This window comes from Chiloscyllium plagiosum, unplaced genomic scaffold, assembly GCF_037043375.1.
Source record: "Chiloscyllium plagiosum isolate Xiang-an unplaced genomic scaffold, Cpla_swu_hap1 HiC_scaffold_12, whole genome shotgun sequence".
Classification (NCBI taxonomy): domain Eukaryota; kingdom Metazoa; phylum Chordata; class Chondrichthyes; order Orectolobiformes; family Hemiscylliidae; genus Chiloscyllium; species Chiloscyllium plagiosum.
In genome coordinates this window covers 74,704,888-74,728,347 of record NW_028270150.1, presented here as the reverse complement: position 1 = coordinate 74,728,347, position 23,460 = coordinate 74,704,888, and the positions used below count along the sequence as shown (strand labels likewise).

At 38.8% G+C, this 23,460-nt stretch overlaps 1 protein-coding gene across 12 annotated transcripts; it reads left to right on the top strand.

The window, feature by feature from the left end:
* The first annotated feature begins 1,344 nt into the window (after positions 1-1,344).
* Positions 1,345-23,025, top strand: klhl15 (kelch-like family member 15). 12 transcript variants are annotated; one of them, XM_087992917.1, is made up of 6 exons: positions 1,480-1,501; positions 6,971-7,086; positions 9,189-9,320; positions 10,059-10,122; positions 12,914-13,625; positions 19,012-23,025. In XM_087992917.1, the coding sequence occupies exons 3-6, from the start codon at positions 9,299-9,301 to the stop codon at positions 20,119-20,121; spliced, it is 1,908 nt and encodes a 635-aa protein (XP_087849043.1). In that variant the 5' UTR covers positions 1,480-1,501; positions 6,971-7,086; positions 9,189-9,298; the 3' UTR covers positions 20,122-23,025. The 12 variants fall into 12 exon arrangements, with proteins under 12 accessions (XP_043556601.1, XP_043556610.1, XP_087849043.1 ...); XM_043700667.2 differs by having other exon boundaries at positions 10,053-10,122; XM_087992919.1 differs by having other exon boundaries at positions 9,189-9,324; positions 10,053-10,122.
* Positions 23,026-23,460: the final 435 nt, after the last annotated feature.

Here is a 23,460-nt window from a genome sequence, read left to right as displayed (position 1 = left end):
CCTGCCAGTGGGAGTAATGTTAAAAATCACACAACACCAGGTTATAGTCCAACAGATTTAATTGGAAGCACTAACTTTCGGAGCGACGCTCCTTCATCAGGTGGTGAAGGTGCAGTGCTCCAAAAGCTAGTTAGTGCTTCCAAATAAACCTGTTGGACTATAACCTGGTGTTGTGTGATTTTTGACTTTGTACACCCCAGTTCATCACCGGCTCCTCCAAAAGTGGGAGTAACGACTGCGCGGGGTCCGCAACGCTGGAAATCCACCTGAAAACCTCTCTCCTGTTTGTGACTGAATTGAATGAAATGCATTTTATGAAGCAGACTGGGACGTTTCACCAGTTTAGATTAGATTAGGTTAGATTAGATTACAGTGTGGAAACAGGCCCTTCTGCCCAACAAGTCCACACCGACCCTCTGAAGCGTAACCCACCCATGCCCCTACATTTACCCCTTACCTAACACTACGGGCAATTTAGCATGGCCAATTCACCTGACCTGCACATCTTTGTGACTGTGGGAGGAAACCGGAGCACCCGGAGGAAACCCACGCAGACACGGGGAGAACGTGCAAACTCCACACAGTCAGTCGCCTGAGTCGGGAATTGAACCCGGGTCTCAGGCGCTGCGAGGCAGCAGTGCTAACCACTGTGTCACCGTGTGTTAGAGGCAGCTGTTGTTAGCAATCAATTAGCCAGGATGTGTTTGGCATTTGGAGCGCAGCGTTTCCCTGGGATTGGGTGTTGTTAGCCGGGGGCACAGGGGGATGGGGACGGGGACGGGGGGGGACCGCCCGGGGACGGGGGGGACGGGGGGGACGGGGGGGACGGGGGGGACGGGGGCGGCGGGAGCGGGGGGGACAGGCCCACACAGTGCATCAGGGGCTGCTGCAGTTCCCGATCAAACCTCCCGCTCCGGGCTCAGCTCAGGACTATCACCCGCGACACGCCGGGCTTTCTTCTCCAACCAGGCGACCTTTAACCGGAGTCGCTCCACCCGCGCTGTCACATCTCTATGGCGCCCGGACCATCAAGACGGCCTCAACGCCAGGCCCCTGCCCCGGTAGCCTGAGCGATGACCTTTAACCCGGAAGCGAGCGACGACTTTTACCGGAGGGCTGAACGATGACCTTTAGCCCGGAAGCGTGAGCGATGATCTTTACCGGATGCCTGAGCGGTGACCTTTAACCCGGAAGCCGCCCCCCGATGTTTTGGTGGGTGCAGCGGAAGTGACGTTGAGCGCCCCTGGCCGGTGGAAGAGAAGATGGCGGCGGTGGGCCCGAGCTGACAGCGAGTTTCGGCAGGGGGTGCTGGTGGTGGTGGGGAGGAGGAGGAGGAGGAGGAGGGGGGAGGGTGGTAGGTGGTAAACACGGCGCCCAACCCCCATTGGCGGCGCTGAGAGGGAGAGGGAGAGGGGGAAAGAGCGCCGGGGGCCCCCCTCCTGAACTGTGTTCGAAAAGGACAGTGAGATTGTGAGTGCCGGAGTGGCAGCTACTGATGTTGGTGAGTGTGAGCCGCCGACCGGGAACTGATGCTCTTTCAGGGGCGGGTGGACGGGCCGCAACTTTCACCCTCCCACCGCCGTCTTTTAGCGTTTCGCCTGTAAACACCTGCGCGAATCCGAGGACGCAGCGCGATTCCTCTGCCAGTGCCGAAGGGGTCAAACTTGGAGAGTCGACTTTGTTCATAGAGGAAGAGAAATTACTTCAATTCGCTTCGCGTGCTTTCAGATGAAAGTTGCTGCGATTGGTCTTCCGAGTCTTTTCACGCGTTAAGTTTTCGTACACTGATCCAAAGTTACAGAGGAGGAGATTGCGGGGGCCTCGGACATTAATTGTTACTCAAGACGGGTGGTCGGGATAAACCTGGAAACTACAAGCCATTGAGTCTAACATGTGGCAGGGAAGCCATTGGCAACATGTGAAGGGTAGAGTTAATATCCGTTTGGAGATGCTAGGATTAATCAAAGATGGTCATTGTATCTTTTGAATTGAATTTTGTGAGCGGTTGATTAGATGCGTAGATGAGAGTAGTGTAGTTGATGTAATCTACATGGATTCAGTAAGGCTTTTGACAAGATCTCGCATGACACACTGTTGAAGAAGCAGAGATGATTTTGGGATCCAGAGCAATTGGTTCCAAAAGTAGCTTCAAGGTAGAAATCTGAGGTTGATGATCGAAGGAAGGCTGTTGTACCAAGGGGTTTAGTCTTGGATCAAGGGTGTGGTGCTGGCAAAGCACAGTAAGTCAGGCAGCATCTAAGGAGCAGGAAAATCAACTTTTCAGACAAAAGCCCTTCATCATCATCACCCTTGTCTGAAATGTCGATTTTCCTGCTCCTCGGATGCTGCCTGACCTGCTATGCTTTTCCAGCACCACACTCTTGACTCTAATCTTCAGCATCTGCCTAGTTTAGTCCTGGGTCCCTTGCTGTTTGTTGTGTACCTTAATGATCTCAACATGAATGTGGGAGGTATGAGGGGGAAACCTTTAGGTTGCAGAATGATACAGATGGGCTGAACAGTGGCCAATGGAATTCAATCCTGAAAAGTGTGAAGTGGTACATTTTGGAGGGCTAACAAGGCAACGGATAGGACCCTAGGAACTACTGAGATCAGAGATCATGATGTGCACATCCATAGATCCTTGGCAACAGAACATATAGGTGAAGTGGTGAAAAAGGTATGGAGGATATTTGCCTTTATTAATGAAGGCATTGAATGCAAGAGCAAGGAGGTTATGATGGAGCATTATTTTGGCCACAGCTGGAATATTTTGTGCAGATCCAGTCATCACATTATAGGAGAGATGTAAATGCACGAGAGGGGTTGCAGAAGATATTCACCCGGATGTTGCCTGGGCTGGAACAGTTCAACAGTGAAGAGTGCCTAGGTCAGCTAGGGTTGTTTTCCTTCGAGCAAAGACTGGGGTAGAGGCGGGTATATGATTGAGGTGCACAAAGTTCTGCAGGACAGGGTAGATAGGGAGAAACGTGGCCCCTTCAAGAGATCATTAACCAGGGAATGCTGTTTTAAGGTAAGAGCAGGTGGTTTAAAGAGCATTTATGGGAAAAATAATTCACCCAAAGGGTTGTAGATATTTGGCATTCGCCACCTGAAAAATGATAGAGGTGGCAACCCTTAAAACATTTAAGAATTATTTAGTTGAGCACTTGAAACACAATAGCATACAAGGCTTTGTGCCAAATGCTGCAAAATGGGGCTACACTAGATGGATGCTTGATGACTGTTGGGGACACAGTGGGCCTTTTTCCATGCTGTAAAGACTCTGACTCTGTCGTTGTTATGTTAAAATTAATGGTATGTTAACTAGATAACTGACTTTTAAAGAAAAAGTAGTATGCATTTAATATGTTCAAAGGGATTTGTTTTTTTTAGAAATGGTTTAGATTAGATACAGAGTTTTAATTTCTAATGTTTTTCTGGTCACAGGTGCAGTTTGGTGTTTTAGAATTTTGTATATGTCAAATCTTATTGTCCTTTTTACCCAGATCAACTTGTTGAGAAAGGTGTTTAGAACTGCAATATTCCATAAATGTTTTTGTGTGACAAATTTAATGTCTTTAAAATTCAGTTTCCTATGCTTTTTGCCCTGGGCAGCTAGTTCTATTGAGCATGCAAAAATGCAAAGCTACTTTTTTATTCTTTCATGGCATGCGAGTGTTATAGGCATTTGTTGCTCATTCCTTGAGAACTTAGTGAGCTGTCATCTTGATTTGCTAAAGTCCATATGGTGCAGCTATACTTAGAGTGCTGGCAGACCCCAAATTCTGAGTTTTTGACCTAATGACCTGAAAAAACAAGATTATGGTTCCCAGTCAGGATAGTCTGTGACTTGAAGTGAAACTTGCAGGGTTGATGTTTCTAAGTACCTGTTGTCCCTGTTGTTTGAGGTGGTGGATGTTTGGCAAGTTGCTGTAGCTAGTAGGTACTGCAACTACAGTGTGCCAAGGATAGAAGAAATGAATGTTTAAAGTGGCAGTAGATGGATTGCCAGTCAAACAGAGAGCTTCTTGTGTTGTTAGAGTAGCACTCATTCAAGCAAATGCAGAGTATTCTGTCACACTCGATATTATCCAGGCATTGATGTGTAAGGAACTAGTCGCCACAGAACTCTAAGCTTTTTATGTGGTAAAATTACCATTTTACATATGTGACTGGTTGATTAAGTTTTAGTTTGCTGATAACACCTAATCCAAGCCTAAATGTTTTCCACATGCGGACACAGAGCTTCAGTATCTCAGCAGTTGCAATTACGTTTGAACCTTACACAAAAACCAACATCAGCAAATAACCAACTTCCGTATACCTTGCGACGGAGGAAAATCCGTTAATGAACCAACGGAAGATAGCTGGGCCAAGGACGCTACCCCAGGAAAATTCAACAGTGATGTCCTTGTGGCTGAGAAGATTGGATTCCAACAGCACCACCATAGTCATTTATCTTTGTGCTAGGTGTGACAGCAACTGGTGGGAAGTTTTCCTGATGTGAATTGACTACTTCAATTTTCTGAAGTCTCCTTGATGCTGTTATATATTTGTTTAATAAGTATGGTTGACTGTCATTTTGAGTCTGATCAGATGATATGATGATGTCATCTGTCATTTTGAACAGGAAACAGTTTGGTCTAACCTTACTTGTTCCCATTTGAGACAGGTTTTTAAGACTGCTTCTCTACACCCCTGGTTCAAGACATTTTCCTCTCTGTAGTGTACTTGTGACTCAGTGTTCCTTCAGGGTGGAACACATGGCAGACTTCATCGGTATTGTTAACATCTTCCCTAGGGTGAATTTTTATTTCCTTGCTGATTCTGCCTGCCTGAGTGCAGTAATGGTGCTTTTTTGATTTCCTTTCTTATTATTGAAGTACCTCTGAGATCTGTAATCACCAGTTTTCTTGTTGTGTTAAATTCTAAGAAGCACCAGGAGGCCAAAATGTTAAACAGCAGGAGCTTTAGTATGGAGGTACAGTCTCCCAGTAACAAGGTTAGACTAAACTGTTACCGTAGTCAATCAATTATTGCCTTGTTGTGGAGGGTAATCACTATTACGTCACCGCTTGAATTCAGCTCTTTTGTATCTCCTACCTACATTCTAAGTAATGAGTCAAGTAGCCCTAGAGAATCCAAACAGGTATTCTTGTGTATACCATTGAGCAAGTGCTGCAGGATGCAACCTTTCATCACTTTGCTTAATGATTTAGATTGGACTTGTTATGCTTTTTGTCAACAGGACATATGTGGATGATTTTCCACATTGTTGAAATGTTCTCAGTGTTATAAGTTGTTCAGGAATACCTTGGCTAGATGTGCAGTTAGTTCTGGAGTCTTCAGCACTTCAGCTAGTGTGTTGACTGGGTCATAGCCTTTGCAGTACCTAGTGCCTTCAGCCATTCCTTAATATCAAGTGGAGTGAATAAAACTGGTTGAAGACTGACATCTGTGATCATCCACTTGGCACTTTTGGCTGGTGATGATTGCACATGATTTGGCATTGTCTTGTGCACAGGTGTGTTTTGCCAATTAACTCTGGTACAATTTTAAAAAAAGGTCAGAATTGAAAGCAGTCATGGCTTTTTCAAGCAGAGGGTAGTGCATGTATGGAATGAGCTGCCAGAGAAAGTGGTGGAGGCTGGTACAATTACCAAATTTAAAAGGCATCTGGATGGCTATATAAATAGGAAGGGTTTAGAGGGATATGGGCCAAACGCTGGCAGATGGGGCTTGGCATATTTAGGATATCCAGTCACATTGGAAGATTTGGACCGAAGGGTCTGTTTCCATGGTGTAAGGTTGTAAGACTCTGTTGAAGTTGTAGTACATATCAACAATAGACATCTAAGTCCCTGCATTAATAGGTAATGCAGTGGTAGCTTACTGGACCGTTTCAGAGCATGGTTAAATCTCAACCAATTGCTATTTTTGGAGTAACATGCAGGCCAGACTGAATAAGGATGACAAATTAAAGTTTTTCAAGGACATTCGTGTGCCAGGTAATCCAACAGTTTCTTAGTCACCATTGCTGATACTCACTTTTTATTCTAGATTTATTAGTTGATTTAAGTTCTACCTGTTGCTGTCGTGGGATTTGAACTTGTGTCTTTAAGCAATAACCTGGGTCTTTTGTTTACTGGTCCAGTAACACTATTACTGTGCTGCCATTCCCTTACAAATGTTCCTATTCCTAGTACAAGATGCTAATACTAACCAAATTTATTGTTCGGATTTAAGATTTCTCCAACAGATTGTAACAGTACCACAAGCATCATCACAAAATTCAAATGGGGCAAGTGACTGGATATTAAATATAAACAGAAAGGGAACTGAATTGGCCGAACTTCATGGGTCATGTTGCTCAAATGTTATAGAGTGACCATGCCTGCACCAAAATGTATCAGCAGGTTATAGTTTGTAAAATACTTGAATTTTATGCTCTTATCATTGTAGTGCTTGGCAGTTTATTGTGAATTGTATCTCAGCTCTTGCTTAGAAAATGTAAAATTGTTCCAAGAAGTATAGCCCTTGAGCTTTCTGATAGTTTTATGGGTAAATGTACTTCATCTCATGTTCAATTCCTGGTTTGTGTTGGGCTAAAAGTTCTTAACCAAGGAAATTGAGTAGCCATTTTTACTAATACACCCAGTGCTGTACAGAATCATAGTCAAGTGATTCTTAATTTGTTGTTTGAATATCAGTTAAAACTAGGATTAAGCTGATGTGGTTTCCTCTGTAGTTGGAGTTTGTCATAAAGTATGAAAAGTTGCTGCTTGGCCAAGGTACAAAATGGCTGTAGGAAACCAACCCCCCCAAAAGGCAAGACAAACCGGGAAACCAGAAAATTGTGAATATGTCCTTTCAGGCTTTGTCTCTGTCGTAAAAGCATGGGTTAGTTATTTAAATGCCGGTAGGAATGTATCTGCAAACTTATTTCAGATTTCTTTCTCCTGTGCAGACTAGTGTGGAGCCTCCTTTAGGCAGGAGCACAAGACGGTTGGGGTTGAGGACTTCTTCACAGGTTCCATCAATGTTACTCCACGCTCATCCAGCAGAAGGCCCACTTGCAGCAGGGTGAGATGACTGTCAGATATTGCCTCTTTCAATGAGAATGGTGTGCAAATTCCAACCATGCAATTTCTCCTGCAAGCAATCTACCCCTGAAATGATAATGTCTACTTGCTCCTTCCCTCTTGTTAGTGTCAGGTGGGCACCACTGCACGCATACCCATGGCTTTGAGATGGTTTTTGTATCTCTGTGTTCTCGAGTTACCCATGGTTAATTATTTGAGGCAATCAAAAGTCAAGAATTTATAAACTACCAAATGTTATCAGTTAGCACATGAGTGGAATGATTTAAATTTTACTTTTCAGTGCAACATTTAGGTAGTATATTTACGTTTCGCAGTTCCCTGCACTGATTTGAGGTGTCTGTTCTACTTGAAGTACAGCATAGGGAAAAAAGAACACAAGTCTACTTTTCCTTCCTGGTAAATGCCTTCTAATGGCAATCAGGTGAAGGTCTGGTCTGATTGTACAGGGAAGTTGGCCATAGACTTTTTTGTTGCTTGTTAGTCTGCTATCAAAATATCTAATAGGTATATAAATATTGTTACATTTCAAGAAAAGGAATCTTTAGTATGGAAGGATATGATGTTTATGTGTTATTCTCACAAACTTGTATATGTTGTTCCCAGGGTAAAGAATAGATAGAGCAAAGTGAGAGTTTCCTGGATGATCAGAGAGACAGTAAGTTGAAGCAGAAAACATCCCTGACATATCTACAAGTGAGAAGAACCAGGCTCAATATGGAAGGTTTACAGTGGAAGTGAAAACTAAATGAGAAACTGAGAGCAAGTATGAGAAAAGACTAACATGGAATCCAAAAGCTGAGGGCATGGTACTAAATTAATATCTTGTATCTGTCTTTCTTGTGCCTTGGAACTTTTTTTCTTATACTAAGTAGATATGAGTTGTTGTTAAACAGAGATTATATGGTGCAAAATTACAAACCTATTACTTGTGAATAAATGAAACACAACCAAATTGTTTGAATCCCAATTTTGATAGCAGTAAAAATTTATTCTCTTGAAAAAAGTGTTCTACTTTAGGTAACTAAAACAAGAAAAATAATATGCATTTCCTAGACAATGAATGGATTGTAGTTGAGAACTTATGCTATTAGCTTGAGAGCTCTTCTTGGTGTTTACAATGGCCTAGCTAGATTACAACCGGTTAATAATTGAAAGTTGCAGTAGACTTGCTATTGTTTTGTTTCTGATGAGGCAGTGTTTGTTGCTTGACATGGTTTAGGATCAGTATGTGACTCTTTTTTCTTCGTAATTAAGTTGTAATTTTATAAATTGTTTCTCATCCCCTTCTCACCTCGGTTGCAAATTAAATGGACACTTATGAAATGCTGTCAAGTAACACTTCTCTGGAAAGTAACATCTTCCTGATTTACAGAACTGGAGCACTTAGCTGGCTGAAATTAGTATTTTTTTTCCAGTTATGGATAATTGTTGGTCAGAGCATAAAGTATAGGATTTGGGAGGTCATGTTGCTGTGTAGGACATTAGTTGGGCCACTTTTGGAATATTGTGTGCAATTCTGGTCAACTCTTATAGGAAGGATGTTGTGAAAATTGAAAGGATTCAGAAAAGATTTACAAGGATATTGCCAGGGTTGGAGGGTTTCAGCTATAGAGAGAGGCTGAATAGGCTGAGGCTGTTTTCCCTGGAGCATCAGAGGCTGAGGGGTGACCTTATACAGGTTTATAAAATCAAGAGGGGCATGGATATGGTAAATAGATAATGTCTTTTCCTGTGTTGGGTGAGACTAGAACTAGAAGGCATAAGTTTAGGGTGAGAGGGGAAAGATTTAAAAGGGCCCTAAAGGGTAACTTTTTCACGCAGAGGGTTGCCTGTGTATGGAATGCACTGCAAGAGGAAGTGATGGAGGCAGGTACTATTATAACATTTAAAAGGCATCCGCATGGGTACTTGAATAGGAAGGGTTTAGAGGGCTATGGGTCAAGTGCTGGCAAATGGGACTAGATTAATTTAGGATATCTGGTCAGCATGGATGAGTTGGACCAAAGGGTCTATTTCCATGCTGTACATCTCGGTGACTCTATTGCATTTGCCTAATACAGTAAATTAAATCATAATTTGCAGGTTCCATTACTGCATAAAATGGGAGAAAACTTCAGAGAAATATTGCCTGAAAAAATAACACATGGAAGATTCAGAAAACCTATATTGTCTTTGAACCTGATTACAATTTCATGAAAGAAGTCGCTGAATTTGGTGGGTGAGGAAGGTATTTAGTTGTTGATTTTGAATGAAACCCCTGATAAACGCTCATTAACTGGGTTAATTGAACGCATGAAAAACATTTGTCATGCTATTAACACAGGATATTCTGTCAGTTTCCCTACATTGTGTACTGACATAACCAACTTTACCTCATCATTGCTTCTTTCGACTCTTTCACTGTAAATTAAAGACTATTTATCTGATGTCTAGTTTTAGATGAATTGAAATTCTTTTCAACTAAATGTTGGGAAGACTGAAGCTATTTTCTTTAGTCACTGCCACAAAATCTGTTTCCCAGCCATCAACTCCATTTCTTTGACCACTATCTGATGCTGAAACATGCAAACTGAGCTTCCAGCAACATATCTGCACCATCACTAAATGCCATCTATTTCCACCTCTCTTAACATTGTCTGATTCCACCCTATCTCAGTTCATATGCATCTGAAATCCTCACTCTAGACTCAATTATAATAGCATGTTCCTAAAAACCCAAGGTGGTCACCAACTCTGCTATTTTTGGCCTAACTTGCACCAAGTCCACATCATACATTGTGTCCTGTTCTCACTGACCTACATTGACTCCCATTTAGACGTCATATCTATTTTAAAAATTCTTATCTTTCTTTCCATTACCCTCTATGGTCTTATCCAGTCTTCTCCTGCCATGCAATAATTGGAGTTATCTGTGCTGTTAGAGCCCTGACCATTTGAACTTTACAGTTACAGTTGCAGCACAATTGGTGACAATGCTATCAGCTACCAAGACTCCGAGCTGTAGAACCCCTCCCAGGTGAGCATCTAAATGGTGATTGTAGATCTATACCTGAGCAGATTCACTACCCTCAGAAGAGTACAAAACATTTTAGAGAAGTAGAATATCTATTACATTTCAAAATACCAATGTAATTTTTGAATTTAAACATATTCTTTTCAAACTGTGTTTTCCATCCATCAATCTTCCAGACTGAGAGAGCCAGCAAGAAAACTAGCACTAAGATATACTAACCAGGAATTGTCCTGGCAATTGTAAAATGATCAATGGGAGTTTTATTCTGGATATGGCAGCATTTGGGAACAGAAAGATCAGTATAATAGTGGACTGGGGATGGTGGCAGGCAATTGCTGAAAATGTGTTTTTGTTGTGAGAAACACTTTGCTCCTCCTTGCTTCCCCAAAATAGCTTTTCAAAGCACCTGCACGCTGACATGGGTTGCTGTGAATTCCCTTCAGTTCATGGGTTTCCCGGGTCCTAAATACCTGGCAGGCAAGTATAAAATTCAAATAACTGCTGTCTTCACTTACTCAATAATCTGGTGGAACATGTTTGATTTTTGTAATTAAAATAAAATAGGCTGTGTAACTGAAGCATGAAAAATCTTCAGACTAGTACCTAGGTGTTGGAGATGGAAATCTATCCCAAAGCATGCACAAAGCCCTCTCCCTCAGGAAAAGCAACAATAACTGCTTCATTAATTAACACTGAATAAGAAAGATCTATTTGAGTTTAACATTGACAGACATGTGGTTAAATATTAGTTTAATGCTGAACATTGAAACAGATCATTAAAAGGGATTTTAATCGCTTTATGGTTACATGTCTCTATTATTAGAATGAGATGTGTATTTATTATATTGTACTTTTTTTCTAAAAGAGAGTTGTAATGAAAATAAAAAGTGATAAATTGCTAACTGTGTCCTGTTGGATTGGGTAAAACCAAGGCTAAATTTCAGAATCCACTGGCATATTTACATACTATTGCATTTGAGAAGAATTTAAGCTAGAAACAAATACTGGATACTGGTAGTAAACACTGAAAACAATAGGGAATACTGAATCAACAGTGAGCAGTATACATACAAACTAATTGTGATGGTGAGCAACCATAAACACCAAAAAGATTAATTTTAGAACATATGATAATGGGAATATATGATTTAGGAGCAGGTGTTTGCCATTTGGCCCTTGAAACCTGTTCTGTCATTCAGTAAGGCTGATCTGCTGGTGTTCCCAAAACTTCTGTTTTGTCTGTTCTTCACTCATTTATATCAAAAATCTATCTAACTTAGCCTTAACTACATTCAAAGACCTGGCTCCTAATATCTGGGAAAGAGAGTTCTACATACTAATGAGGCTCTTGAGGGAAAGGTTTATCTCTTCATCTTCATTGCTAAACAGAAATTTTTTCTTATTCATTTGCTGTGTTCCTTAGCTTTGGTCTCTCCACACCAGGAAACATCTTCCTCAAACCCCTCGAAATCTTGTATCTTTCAATAAAGGCACCTCTCATTTTTGCAAAGCCCAGTTGGTATTGGCCCAACCTGTTCAGCTTTTCTTTATAAGTCAAACTCTCTATGCCAAGAATGAGTCAGGTGAACTGTTTCTGAATTTCCTGTAACATAATACTGTATCTTTTTTCATCTAAGGATTTCTGCACAGTACTCCAGGTTTGTGAATACAGCTCTTCTGAAAACAGTCTCCACTTAAATAATACACTGCGTTTTTTTATTCCTGCTAAAGTGAAAAAGTTCACAATTTCCCAGGTTATACTGCATTTGTCAGATTTTTCTCTACTTGCTTAATGAGTATGTATCCTTTTGCATGCTTTGTTTTCTCTTGACAACAGGTCTTTCTAGTTACCTTGGTGCCACTGCCAAATTTAGCATTGATCTAGTCACTGATATGGCATGCTGCTAGTTACATTTTACCAACTGAAGAACACATGTATTTCTATTCTGTGGTTCCTGTAAGATAACCAATCCTAATTACATATGTTACCCACTACACCATGTGCTCTTACCTTCTCAATAACCTTTGATGTGACACCTTATGAAAAGTCTTGTGGAAATCAACACCACATCTACAGATTCCCATTTATCCACTTTGCTTGTTATTTTCTCAAAGGAGTGTCAAAATTTAATATAATTAATTAGTTAAAACACATTTTCCTTACACAAGACAATGCAAACATGGCTAAATCATGTTATAATTTTCTCAGTATTCTTTTGTGATCTCCTTCTATAATTTACTACAATAGAAGTCAGGCTAATTGACCTCTCATTTCCTGCTTTCTGTCTCTCTTCTTGAATAAAGGTGTTAAAATTAGCTATGTTCCAATCCACTGGGATCTTTCCAGAATTTAAGTAGTTTTGTAAGATTTTGGTGCAAAATCTTGGTTAAACAGTTGCTTGAAGACCGGAAACATACAGTTGGCCCTTGTGGTTTGATTGAATTGAGCAAATATGATGATTATGGGTGGCTATGAATATCATGTTACCATAATTTACTTTGTCAGACAATCTGATTAGTTGATAATGTTATCTTTGAGTATTAAATATTTGTGTATCAAAACATTTCATCTTTTAACTTGATATTAAGTTGGTATGGATTGTAATTTCTAAATTATAGCTGCATTATGCTTCAGAGGTTGTAATGATATAAGGGCCAATTTTTATGTTTTTGGAGAGGGGCATGATAGATGTGATGAGCACTTTTAGCCAGTATTCCTACAGAATTTCTTTCATGATAAATATGTTAACTTTATCTTATTCCACATTGAAATGAACTCTCTTGACTGTTTCAGGGTATTAATGGCAGGAAACGTGGATGTGTACAACTCTTCGGTTCATGACTCCTGTGTTTCTTCAGGGTTTAAAACCCTGTATGAAGAAGGATTGTTATTCGATGTCACGCTAGTAATTGAAGATCACCAATTCCAGGCTCACAAGGCATTATTGGCTACACAGAGTGACTATTTTCGAATAATGTTCACAGCTGATATGAGGGAACGAGACCAGAACAAGATTCATCTTAAGGGACTGACTCCAACAGGTTTTAGTCATGTGCTTCAGTTTATGTATTATGGCTCCATTGAACTGAACATGAGCACTGTCCATGAGATCCTGCAGGCAGCCATGTATGTCCAGTTGACTGAAGTGGTGAAATTCTGCTGTTCTTTCCTGTTATCAAAAATCTGCTTGGATAACTGTGCAGAAATCATGCGACTCTTGGATGATTTCAGTGTTAATATAGATGGTATCCAAGAACAGCTGGACAAGTTTCTGCTCGAGAATTTTGTGCCACTCATGTCCCGAGCTGACTTTCTATCCTACTTGAGTGTTGAAAAGCTTTTGTCATGTTTGGAAAATGACCAGTTAAGCCGATTCCCAGAGATTGAGCTTTTTGAGGCTGCGCAGGCCTGGCTGCGACATGACAGAAGCCGGTGGAGGCACACAGATGCCATTGTTCAGAATGTCAGGTTTTGTCTGATGAATACGACAAACGTTTTGGAAAAGGTTAGTATGTTTGAAAGCAGTAACCGAGAATCAACATAGCTAGACCATTATGTGCTCTGGGGAAAGTATCATTGAGAGTACAATTGCTTTTGCTCTAGCTTACTCATCTGCTATCTTTAGCAATTACTTTTGGTTTCTTTGCTTTCTCTATCAATTATTAGCTATTGCCTAATCTGTGACAGTATAAAGCAGAATTCTTGTGTCAGGGTAATTTACAACATTCATGAAAAATAAGGTTGCAATAATAATTTTGTGTGTCATTTGGTACTTTGATGTGAAAGTTTTCAGAGAAATGCAAAAATATAGATAAAGTTGATTTAGTCTAGCATGCCATAGCATTGATTGTTATTATATTTGGGGAGTAAGGTAGCTTTTTTGAATGTTGCTCTAATACAAAATAAGCCTTTACAGTTAAAGCTCTGAAATTCCACTAACTACTTACTTGGAAACTTCCATCTTTCATGTAATTTCAGTCGGGAATGGCAGCACATTTATCTTGAATTCTTGAGTAGGAGCAAGTCTTTTTGTCACTGGTAATCTGTTCATTCCACTTCATGTGGAACTGAAAGTGACCAAAGTGATACTGAATCCATCTGTACCAGGGGTTAGTATGTAAGATAAGTTAAAATAGTTTGGGGCAGAAAGACAACCAATCAGGTACAAGTCAAAAGCTCAGATTATATGTTGACGTTCACAAAATATCTTGATGTAACTGGCCTATCCACCGATCTTTGGTTGGTTATCCAAACCTGGTGACTAGCATTACACACAGTTTTGGTGAAATCAACATAAATTATTTGTCTAACTTCTCTTCCAGCAATCATTTAATAGCTTTGCTTTATTTTCCTGCCTGTCTATTTTTTTGTTTTCATTGTACCTATCGCAAGGGGTCCAAGTGTGTTTGTCTCCAAAAGCTTGTTCAAACCCAGACCCAGTAAGCATCAATTTTTCCGCAATTCGAAGAAGTTTTGTCCCCACACATTGCAGCAGGGGATTGTTGAGTTACTTTGTTTGGATCTGAAAGCACCCCAGCAACTGTGCAGAAGCTGTTCTATGTCATAATCACCATGAATTGAGAAGAATCAAATTAAGATGGAAAACCCAAGAGATTTGAATTCAGGCAGGTCTTGATAGGGTTCATTTTCTTTGAAGGTGAACTATTTACCCTTCTGTACTTGCATGTATTTAAATGCGCCCACTTAATTTAGTGCAGTCCCACTTTAGTGAGAAATGTCCTGTTCTGTCTCCTCTGTTTGTGTAGAATGATTGCAATGCCATTGGTTATAATTTCTGTAACTGTGATAATTCTTGTAGCCAGAAAATACAGTGGAACACATTTAAGATCCAACAATATTCCTTTCTCAGGCCATGCAGTTCTTGCAACCAAGTGGACAGGTGTAAGAATTGTGACTGAGTTGGCGGTGATGAGACCAGAAAAATGCTCCGCTAAGCATGACTTTTAGGTTTTTTCCTCCATTCCTTTCAATCATCAGCAGCATGGTTGTAATCAGAGATGTAGAGAAGTGGAAACTTGAGCTTCATTCTTCTTCTTTTTACCCACACACCTTTCTTCAGTATTTTGTGCTCTGTACCACATACAACTGTGTAAGCCACAAATACACCCACTATTTTTATTTTCTGAAAGTAATTACTACCTTACATTAGGCTTTTTAAACCAACATGATCAGCCACGGTCACTTTATAAACCTAACAACATGACCTGCTCATGACAAAGATTTGCTCAGCACTTCCTTATGTATACGTTCAGTTGTGCTGTTTAATAAGTAGCTGTAGTTCTACCCCATCGACCCAGCTGCTGATGCCTCTTTGCTGTTGTATTCTATTTCAATCCAGCCATTATCATTGTGAACAATCGAATCAACTCTTATGTTTTCTCAATCTGGAGCGAATTGAGCTTAAGTTGGTTCCACTGTATTTATCAGGAGAAGGCATTCTTTCAGATACTGTTTTTCCAAGTTGTGATTGGTGAGGTGGGAATGAGGGAAGCAGAGTTAATATACTAGTGTTAGTCTCTGTAATTGCCATTCATCTTGTATGTGAAAATGTACACATTTGTGATGTTGATTTAATTACAGAAACTTTCTTGAGCAAAATAGATGTGTTTATTGTTTTTGTTTGGTGTTTTATTTGTTTGGTGGTGGGAGGGAAGGGAAGGGACAGGACACACACTTTTACTCTAATACAGCTCACCTTTTGCAGTAACACACCAGTCGTGTGGCGTGGACTGATACTCCCAGCACACATCAAAGTGTGGAGAGCATTTGTATGGCGATACCAAACTAGCCTGTAAGTCTTTGTGTGTTTATTTGTACATAACAAGTGTAACTAAACCCAAGCTTTTAGAATGATTGGAGCGCAGTGTGCTGATTTGTGCAGGGAGTATAAGATTAGCCATAACACAGAGGAAAAAAATACATGATGCCATAATTTAAAAATCTTAAATTGGAATTTTCCTAAAATAATTATGGAGGATCTCCTTGCCATTTAGTTTTGTTTATCACCTCCCTACCTCCTGAATTAACCACTTGGATCAACCAGAGCAAAACATGAAAAGCAGTATCTCAGTGTGACACTGACCAGTAACTTGAAGCAATATCATAGTAAATTATACTTGAAATTTCTACAACTCTGGTCAGTTTTGCTTTGAGAAGATAAATGTTAGTAGATGGTATATTCAACTTCTTTTGTGCTAAAATGCTTAAGAATGTTTTGTTTTCCCTACAGAAAATGGTGCACTTTGGTGTACTAAAGTTAAGTTCTAACTAGAATGAAACAGCTGAACCATGAGAGTTTTCAGTCCAGAGTCTTCACGCTTCCAAAATCCCATCTTTATATTAATTGTACTTTCATGTATTCATATGTAAATAAATAATGTACAACAAAAATGAGCAATCCTGACTTTCAGGCATTAATTAATAGTCTCCTATCTATCCACGGAAGGATTCTTTGGTGCTGTATCATTCCAGCTTTAAATGGTTGTGTTATCTCCTTACCGACTTCCTTCTATTTTGAATCTCATATATTGCAGTGTAATTTATTTAAGCCTGGTGGAAATCATAAGTAGCAACTTCTGCTGCATTTTATCCTATTACTGTTTCTCCCCCTAAAACAAAACTGCTTCCACTGATCCATGAGTTGTCTTTTAAGTTTCATTTTCATCACCTCCAGATTTTGATGGACTTACTGCAATTTTTTAACCAGTAAAGTGCACATCTAGAGCCAGATATGATGAGAAGTACTCAGTGCTGAAAAAAAACTATATTGGATGAATGCAAATGTATTTTGAGTTTAAAGTTTGGTACAGTGTTCTCTGTAGTGACCTTTACATTCCGTATCTGCAACTGTTTGTGACTTAATGAATTTTTTGTTTTCTTGAAAGCAGTCAGCCTCATCTCTTGAGATAGTAATGTACTGTAAATATGTGACCCATCCTTCAGGGAATTGCCATGCAGGTGTTGTGCAATACTCTTCGATGGGCTATTCATTGAACGTTCTAAGGTGCCTGAATTTTCTTTTAAGTTGTTAAGAGTAAGAAAGTCAGTTGCACCAGCACTTTCTATCAAAGGGCGAATATTAGGGGAATAAAATGTAGATTGCTGTTAAAGGGCTATTATTTTAAAAAGAGAGCTTAGTTTGTAAATTTGCCACTTGGTGTGGGAGCGATCCCAACAGGCCAGGATTATCTCCACTTCACTACCTGAACATTGGTTTTTCCAACTAGGCTTTAAGCTTTTATTCACAATATTAAGTAAGGTGAGGACAAACATTACATTCATTATGCTACTACCATTATCAAATAGTTTGCCAGTGTTTGCAATTTAAGCTTGTTGTGAAGTGTAGGATGGTTGCCCTTCCATATAAACCATTCCCCAATGCAAATCCTGCTGTTATATCCAAAAGGGGACAGAAATGCAAACACAGATCAACATCTTTTCTGGTTAGAATGACACTTATGTGTCACTGTACACTTATCAATTCCTTCTGTGTTTAAACATTATCTTCCACAGTGTGTTGTTAGGCATGTTACTTTGCCAAACTGTGTCATTACATAGTGTTAGGTGGCAAATCTATCCAAACCTATGCTATTCTATTACATTCAAAAGACACCAAATTCAACTGTTCACTTTTCAGCAAGGAATTGGATAATAACTGCAAAAAGGTTTCTGTGAATGTGATTCTTGTGGAAGAAACACAGTCATTATTTGAATTTTAACAATACTTTCCTTTTTTACCTTGATACTTTTAAATCTCATAATTGGAGTCACAGGCCATTTTGTTATTTATGAGAGTGAAGAGATGGATGTGTTGACTGCTGTAATGTGACTGAAGTGTGTTTTGTGCAAGAAGAAAAAGCACAACTTGCTAATCATGTTTATGTTAAGTATGAAAGGCTGGTCTCGGCCACTTCTTTTTTGTTGCAGTACTGCAATCTTTGTTTCCCTTTTCTCAAATTGTTAGTGTTTTATAAGATGTCTTGTATAATATCTCCCATTGAGAAACAATATAATCCTCCAGTCTGTGAATTATAAAATGCTGGATCCCATATCAATTTGAAATATCTAAAGGGTGTTGTCACCCACTCTTGGTTGAATCCATGTGGTAGAAATGATCCTGCTTAACATTCAGTATGGCTTCAAATTAATTGCGTACTGTGTGCTCCTATTTAATGAGCCCACTTAAATGTATTTGCATTCCTTTCAGTATTAAATTTCTAGGATAAATAGGAGATGTTCAGACATTTGATTTTGTTTTTAATGAATTTTCCATTCTGTCTTCCTGTACCATAGTGACTTGACAACTAAACTATTAGAGCAAAGCATGGCTGGAAAGTTAATTAATCTGAAATGTTACTGTTGCTTATATTTAGATGGTCAAAAAATTTTGATCCAGCTGTATGGTAATTTTCCCATTTAAATAGTTCAGTGTGCATTAAGTATTGATGACTTTTATCTGAACTTCAGTCATGTAAATTTGTAAAGTATTTGAAAGGAGCAACATAAAGTTTCTGCTTTCTGTGACAGAATGCCACTCCTCTAAACAGTCTGCAGTAAAGTATGTGTTGTGTAATTAGGTTACTACTTTCCCATTGCATTTACACTGCATCACTACTGCTAACTAGTGTGAAGGCTCTATTTGAATTTTATACTAAAGTGCCTGTTGTGGTCTGTTCTAAAATTGCAAAACAATGAAGTCTTGGTACTTTTGTATTAATTGCTGCAATTGATCATTTTATTGGACAAGGACTTCATATAGTAAGTACTAACTATATTTGGGTCGATAACCAGAACTGAACTGAAGACTGGAGCAATGATATTCCTATTGTTTAACTGCCACCATTTTATTATACATTCTCATTTCTTCTCAGGTGAAACCATCTGAATTCTATCGCTACTCACGACAGCTGCGTTTTGAAGTTGAGCAGGCTTTAAGTTACTTTCAGAATGTTAATCAACAGCCTCTTCTGGAGATGAGATCTAACCGCATTCGCTCTGGCAAGGCACAGACTGCAGTTTTCCGTGGAATGATTGGACACAGCATGGTGAATAGCAAGATTCTTCTATTGCACAGACCAAGAGTCTGGTGGGAATTGGAAGGTCCTCAAGTACCATTGCGACCTGATTGCCTTGCAGTAGTGAACAACTTTGTGTTTCTGTTAGGAGGGGAAGAGTTGGGCCCTGATGGTGAATTTCATGCATCTTCAAAAGTTTTCAGGTATGATCCTCGACAAAATTCATGGTTGAGAATGTCTGACATGTCTGTCCCCCGATCTGAGTTTGCTGTTGGTATCATTGGAAAGTATATCTATGCTGTGGCAGGGAGAACGAGAGATGAAACGTTTTACTCTACAGAACGTTATGACATTACACAAAACAAATGGGAATTTATTGATCCATATCCAGTTAATAAATATGGACATGAAGGAACAGTTCTCAACAACAAGCTGTACATAACTGGAGGCATAATGTCCTCTTCAACCTCCAAACAGGTATGTGTATTTGATCCCAGCAAAGAAGGGACTGTAGAACAGCGGACAAGGAGAACACAAGTTGTTACAACATGTTGGGAGAACAAAGCCAAGATGAATTATGCACGTTGCTTTCATAAAATGATTGCCCACAATGGGAAACTCTATGTATTTGGCGGTGTGTGTGTAATTTTACGGGCATCTTTTGAGTCTCAAGGCTGTCCATCTACAGAGGTTTATAATCCTGATACTGATCAATGGACTATCCTAGCATCAATGCCCATAGGTAGAAGTGGACACGGGGTGGCAGTTGTTGAAAAGCAGATAATAGTTCTTGGTGGCCTTTGTTACAATGGTCAGTACAGTGACTCCATACTCACCTTTGATCCAGAAGAAAATAAATGGAAAGAAGATGAATACCCAAGGATGCCTTGTAAGCTGGACGGCCTACAAGTCTGCAGCCTTTACTTTCCTGACTTCATATTGGAGCATGTTCGGAGATGTACGTAAGCCAGGGCAATGGTTAATTACACTAATCAACTGGATGGGAGATTGTAAATCTTTTAATGGATTTGGGTGAGAGCAAGTTTTGCAGTATTGAATAGTATTCTCATTGAAATACTAGATGCCAAAAGAAGAAGCTATGTATGTCTTTCCTGTGCATTTCAGAATTTTATTTTCTGTTCAATTTGAATTAGTTGTAGTCTTTGTTAAAATCTATAAAAGATTTTGTTTTGTTTCTACCATTTAACTTCAGAAACTTCAGTTGTTAATGGCAAAGTTTACATTTGTAACTGTATTTGACAATTTGCCCATTAATACCTTTGCATCCTGAGCCTGGCATTGTCTCTACTCGGTACAATTTCTGTAGAGCTTATCTGAATTTTTGTCAATTTTTATAATTTTTAAAAAATATTTTCCTTTTGGGTTCCTCTCTTGTTTGTAACTTTATCGACAACTTTAGCATGCCACTGAAGTCTTATTTCTCCTGAGCTTTTAATCAATTTTTCCTTATTTCTCCTTCATGACTTGATCATTCATTCTCAGAATTATGCATCCATCAAAGAACAAATTCTTTAGGTCAATTCCATTATGAAAATGCCCCAATGTACAGTTTAATGCAGGAGGCAGCGGACATCACCCAAATATGAAAACTATTTCTGATGTGGGCAGTGGGAGTCAGGGATGTTGTTGGGGAAAAGGATACAGTCTGGAAGCTAGAACAATTTGGTAGTGAATTAGATGACTTTTCAGGAAATCACACCTCTTGAAGGAATTGTTGAGTTCCTCCTATATATAAACCTGTGCTTAACAAATTTATGTTCAGTTTTCATTGCCTATGATATGAGTACAATCTTTTGTTTTAACTTTTATTTGTAAAGTAAAAGTTATATTTTTAGAGTTCTAAAGGACAACCCCTGGAAACCAAGACTCCAGAGTGAATTGTATCTTGCAAATAGCTTAAGCTGTATAAGCTAATTTAAAAAAAAGGATTGCTGGGAAATCCTTCTTTAAGTCATTGCAATGTGTTTTGTATGTTCAACTTCACCTTTGTATGAACGTGGGGCTTGAGATGTTAGGATAAGTTTTCAGTAGAATTACAGGATTTGAGGAAATCAGTTTCTCATTGATTTGAGTTGAAACGGTTTGGATGGTGAAATACACTGGAAAGGCTTCTCTTTTAAAAGAAAAAAAGTTCTGTTCTAAGAACAAAGCATTTTTCAAAATGCATGTAAATGTACATTTTTGTACCATCTCCATGCCATCATTTACTCTGGAATGAACGGTAAACTCTAGTTGCAGCTTTCCCTGGACTGAATAATTTATCTTGCACATTTCCATCACTCCTTTTGTTTTGTGACCTTCAAAGCTTATTTAAACACATTGGACACCTACCATTTCAACCATCTGGAAACCAAAAATAAGTCATGGATTTGATTGTAAGAAACTAATTTTATCAAAAAAGTAAAAGAATCAGGAAGTGTAAAAACTGTTGATGTGTAAATACTGAATCTTATATTTCCCTGGGCAAAGTGGATGCATCAAGCTTCTAATGAAGTGTATTTAGTTAACTAAAGTCTTGAAAATTTGTGCTACAGAAATTGAAATATTAAAAGTGAATTATCACCAATATATGCCATTGTAGTAGCAGTCTGAATTTAAAGCCTCTCAATTAAAAGATGACATCTGTAAATCAACTTCCATTCATTAATTCTGTGGAGGTGACTGCTTTCATTAACCTATCCTCGACACTTTACCGTATATGCATTTCCCGTAAGTCGGATACACATTTTCCAAAAAAAAATTACTTGTTTTGGAAATTAAATTTCCACTAAAATAAGTTCATCTACTAGACTGCATAGTGTACACGTTGCCCCCTTTTAAAAAAAATACAGTTCTCTGTACTGAATAGTCTCCATTTTATTTCAAGCCTTAAGATGAGGCTAATTTATTATAAAGATTTGAGGTAAGTATTTATCTATAGGATAAGAAGGTTGGGGTGGGGCGGGGAGAGAAAATCAATTGTAAGTAAAGACCTTGTATTGCACAAAGTATATGTAGCTAAAATTTATGTGCCTGGAGACTTGATGAGTTTGATAGACTTGATAGTTTAATAGGATGGCATAATTTATGTATAAGCCCTGTTCTGGGTTTTAACAAATCACCCAAATTTTAAAGACTTTGCAATAATCACCCAAAGGTATTTAGTTCTTTAATTTCATTAAAATTTTGGTTAAAATTTTAAAATCATTAAAATAAGAAACGGGGCTTTCAGACTGTAGTCCCAGAGTTTAAGTGCCTGTGTTCACAAACTAAACCTGAGGTTAAGACCAGTCAGCAAGGATTCTTTTCAGTACATAGTTTTGTTTTATTGTCATTAAAATTGTGGCACTGAAAACCTTAGCAGACTTGTGTAATTCATTGTCAATGTTTTGAATAAAAGGGAGGTTTTTCAACATTTTAAACTGACTATGTAAGTCATAAACATTGGGCAGTACTTGGACTGTTTCACAAATGCAGCCAATGAAGTTAAAGTACCACAAAAATTATAGCTGTAACAATTTCTTTGAGTTTATTCTCCTACTTGAACCCTACTCATTTAGTCACAGGCCAGCTTGTTGGTGCTGAGAGCCACTTTTACCAGCAGGGAGTGGGAAAGAAAGAGCACTTTTTCAGTCTAAGACAGACCCAAGTTAAAATGCATTTACATGTTAAATATTTGACTGGATGTTCATGCCTTATTTATATTAACAGTATATTCTCACTAGAAAAAAGGAACCACACTGCAGTACATAATATAAAATATTCAAATACCCACTTTAATCAGTGCAAAAAAAACTTTTTGTGACTTTTTAAACTGAAGATATTTGTAAAATTGTAAGAAGTGTTAAATAAAAGAGTTGACTTCTAAAACTGATTCCTTCATTTGTCAATTTTACTTGCGTATTTGAATATTAATATGCTTTGACCTTATTTCTATTAAAGGTGATGCTTGAAGAATCCCAAAAATGGTATTGTGAGCTTGCTTTAATTTCTCAGTTTGAAAGAAAATAGGTTTAAATGTATTTGTTTTCTATTAATGTATCAATGGATATATATGGTATAAGATTATTATCTTCAGAGGTGGTAAAAGTCATCTAACTAAAGGATAAAAGTGTGTGAAACCTTTACACTTTTAATCTTGTTAAACAAATGTATGGAATTGAATTAGTATTCTAGTGATTTTCTCCTAACAACATGGAAGTTTTTTGACAACCATTGTCAAAAAAACTTTGGCTTATGCAAATGTCCTTTTGTAATTATTGTGTTTATCTTTTGATCAAACCAACTAAGCCTCTTCATCCATTT

Coding starts and splice junctions, on each gene's coding strand:
- klhl15 (XM_043700666.2), top strand. Junction 7,087..12,913: donor GAAGGCCCACTTGCAGCAGG/GTGAGATGACTG, acceptor TGACTGTTTCAG/GGTATTAATGGCAGGAAACG. Junction 13,626..19,011: donor CGACAAACGTTTTGGAAAAG/GTTAGTATGTTT, acceptor ATTTCTTCTCAG/GTGAAACCATCTGAATTCTA.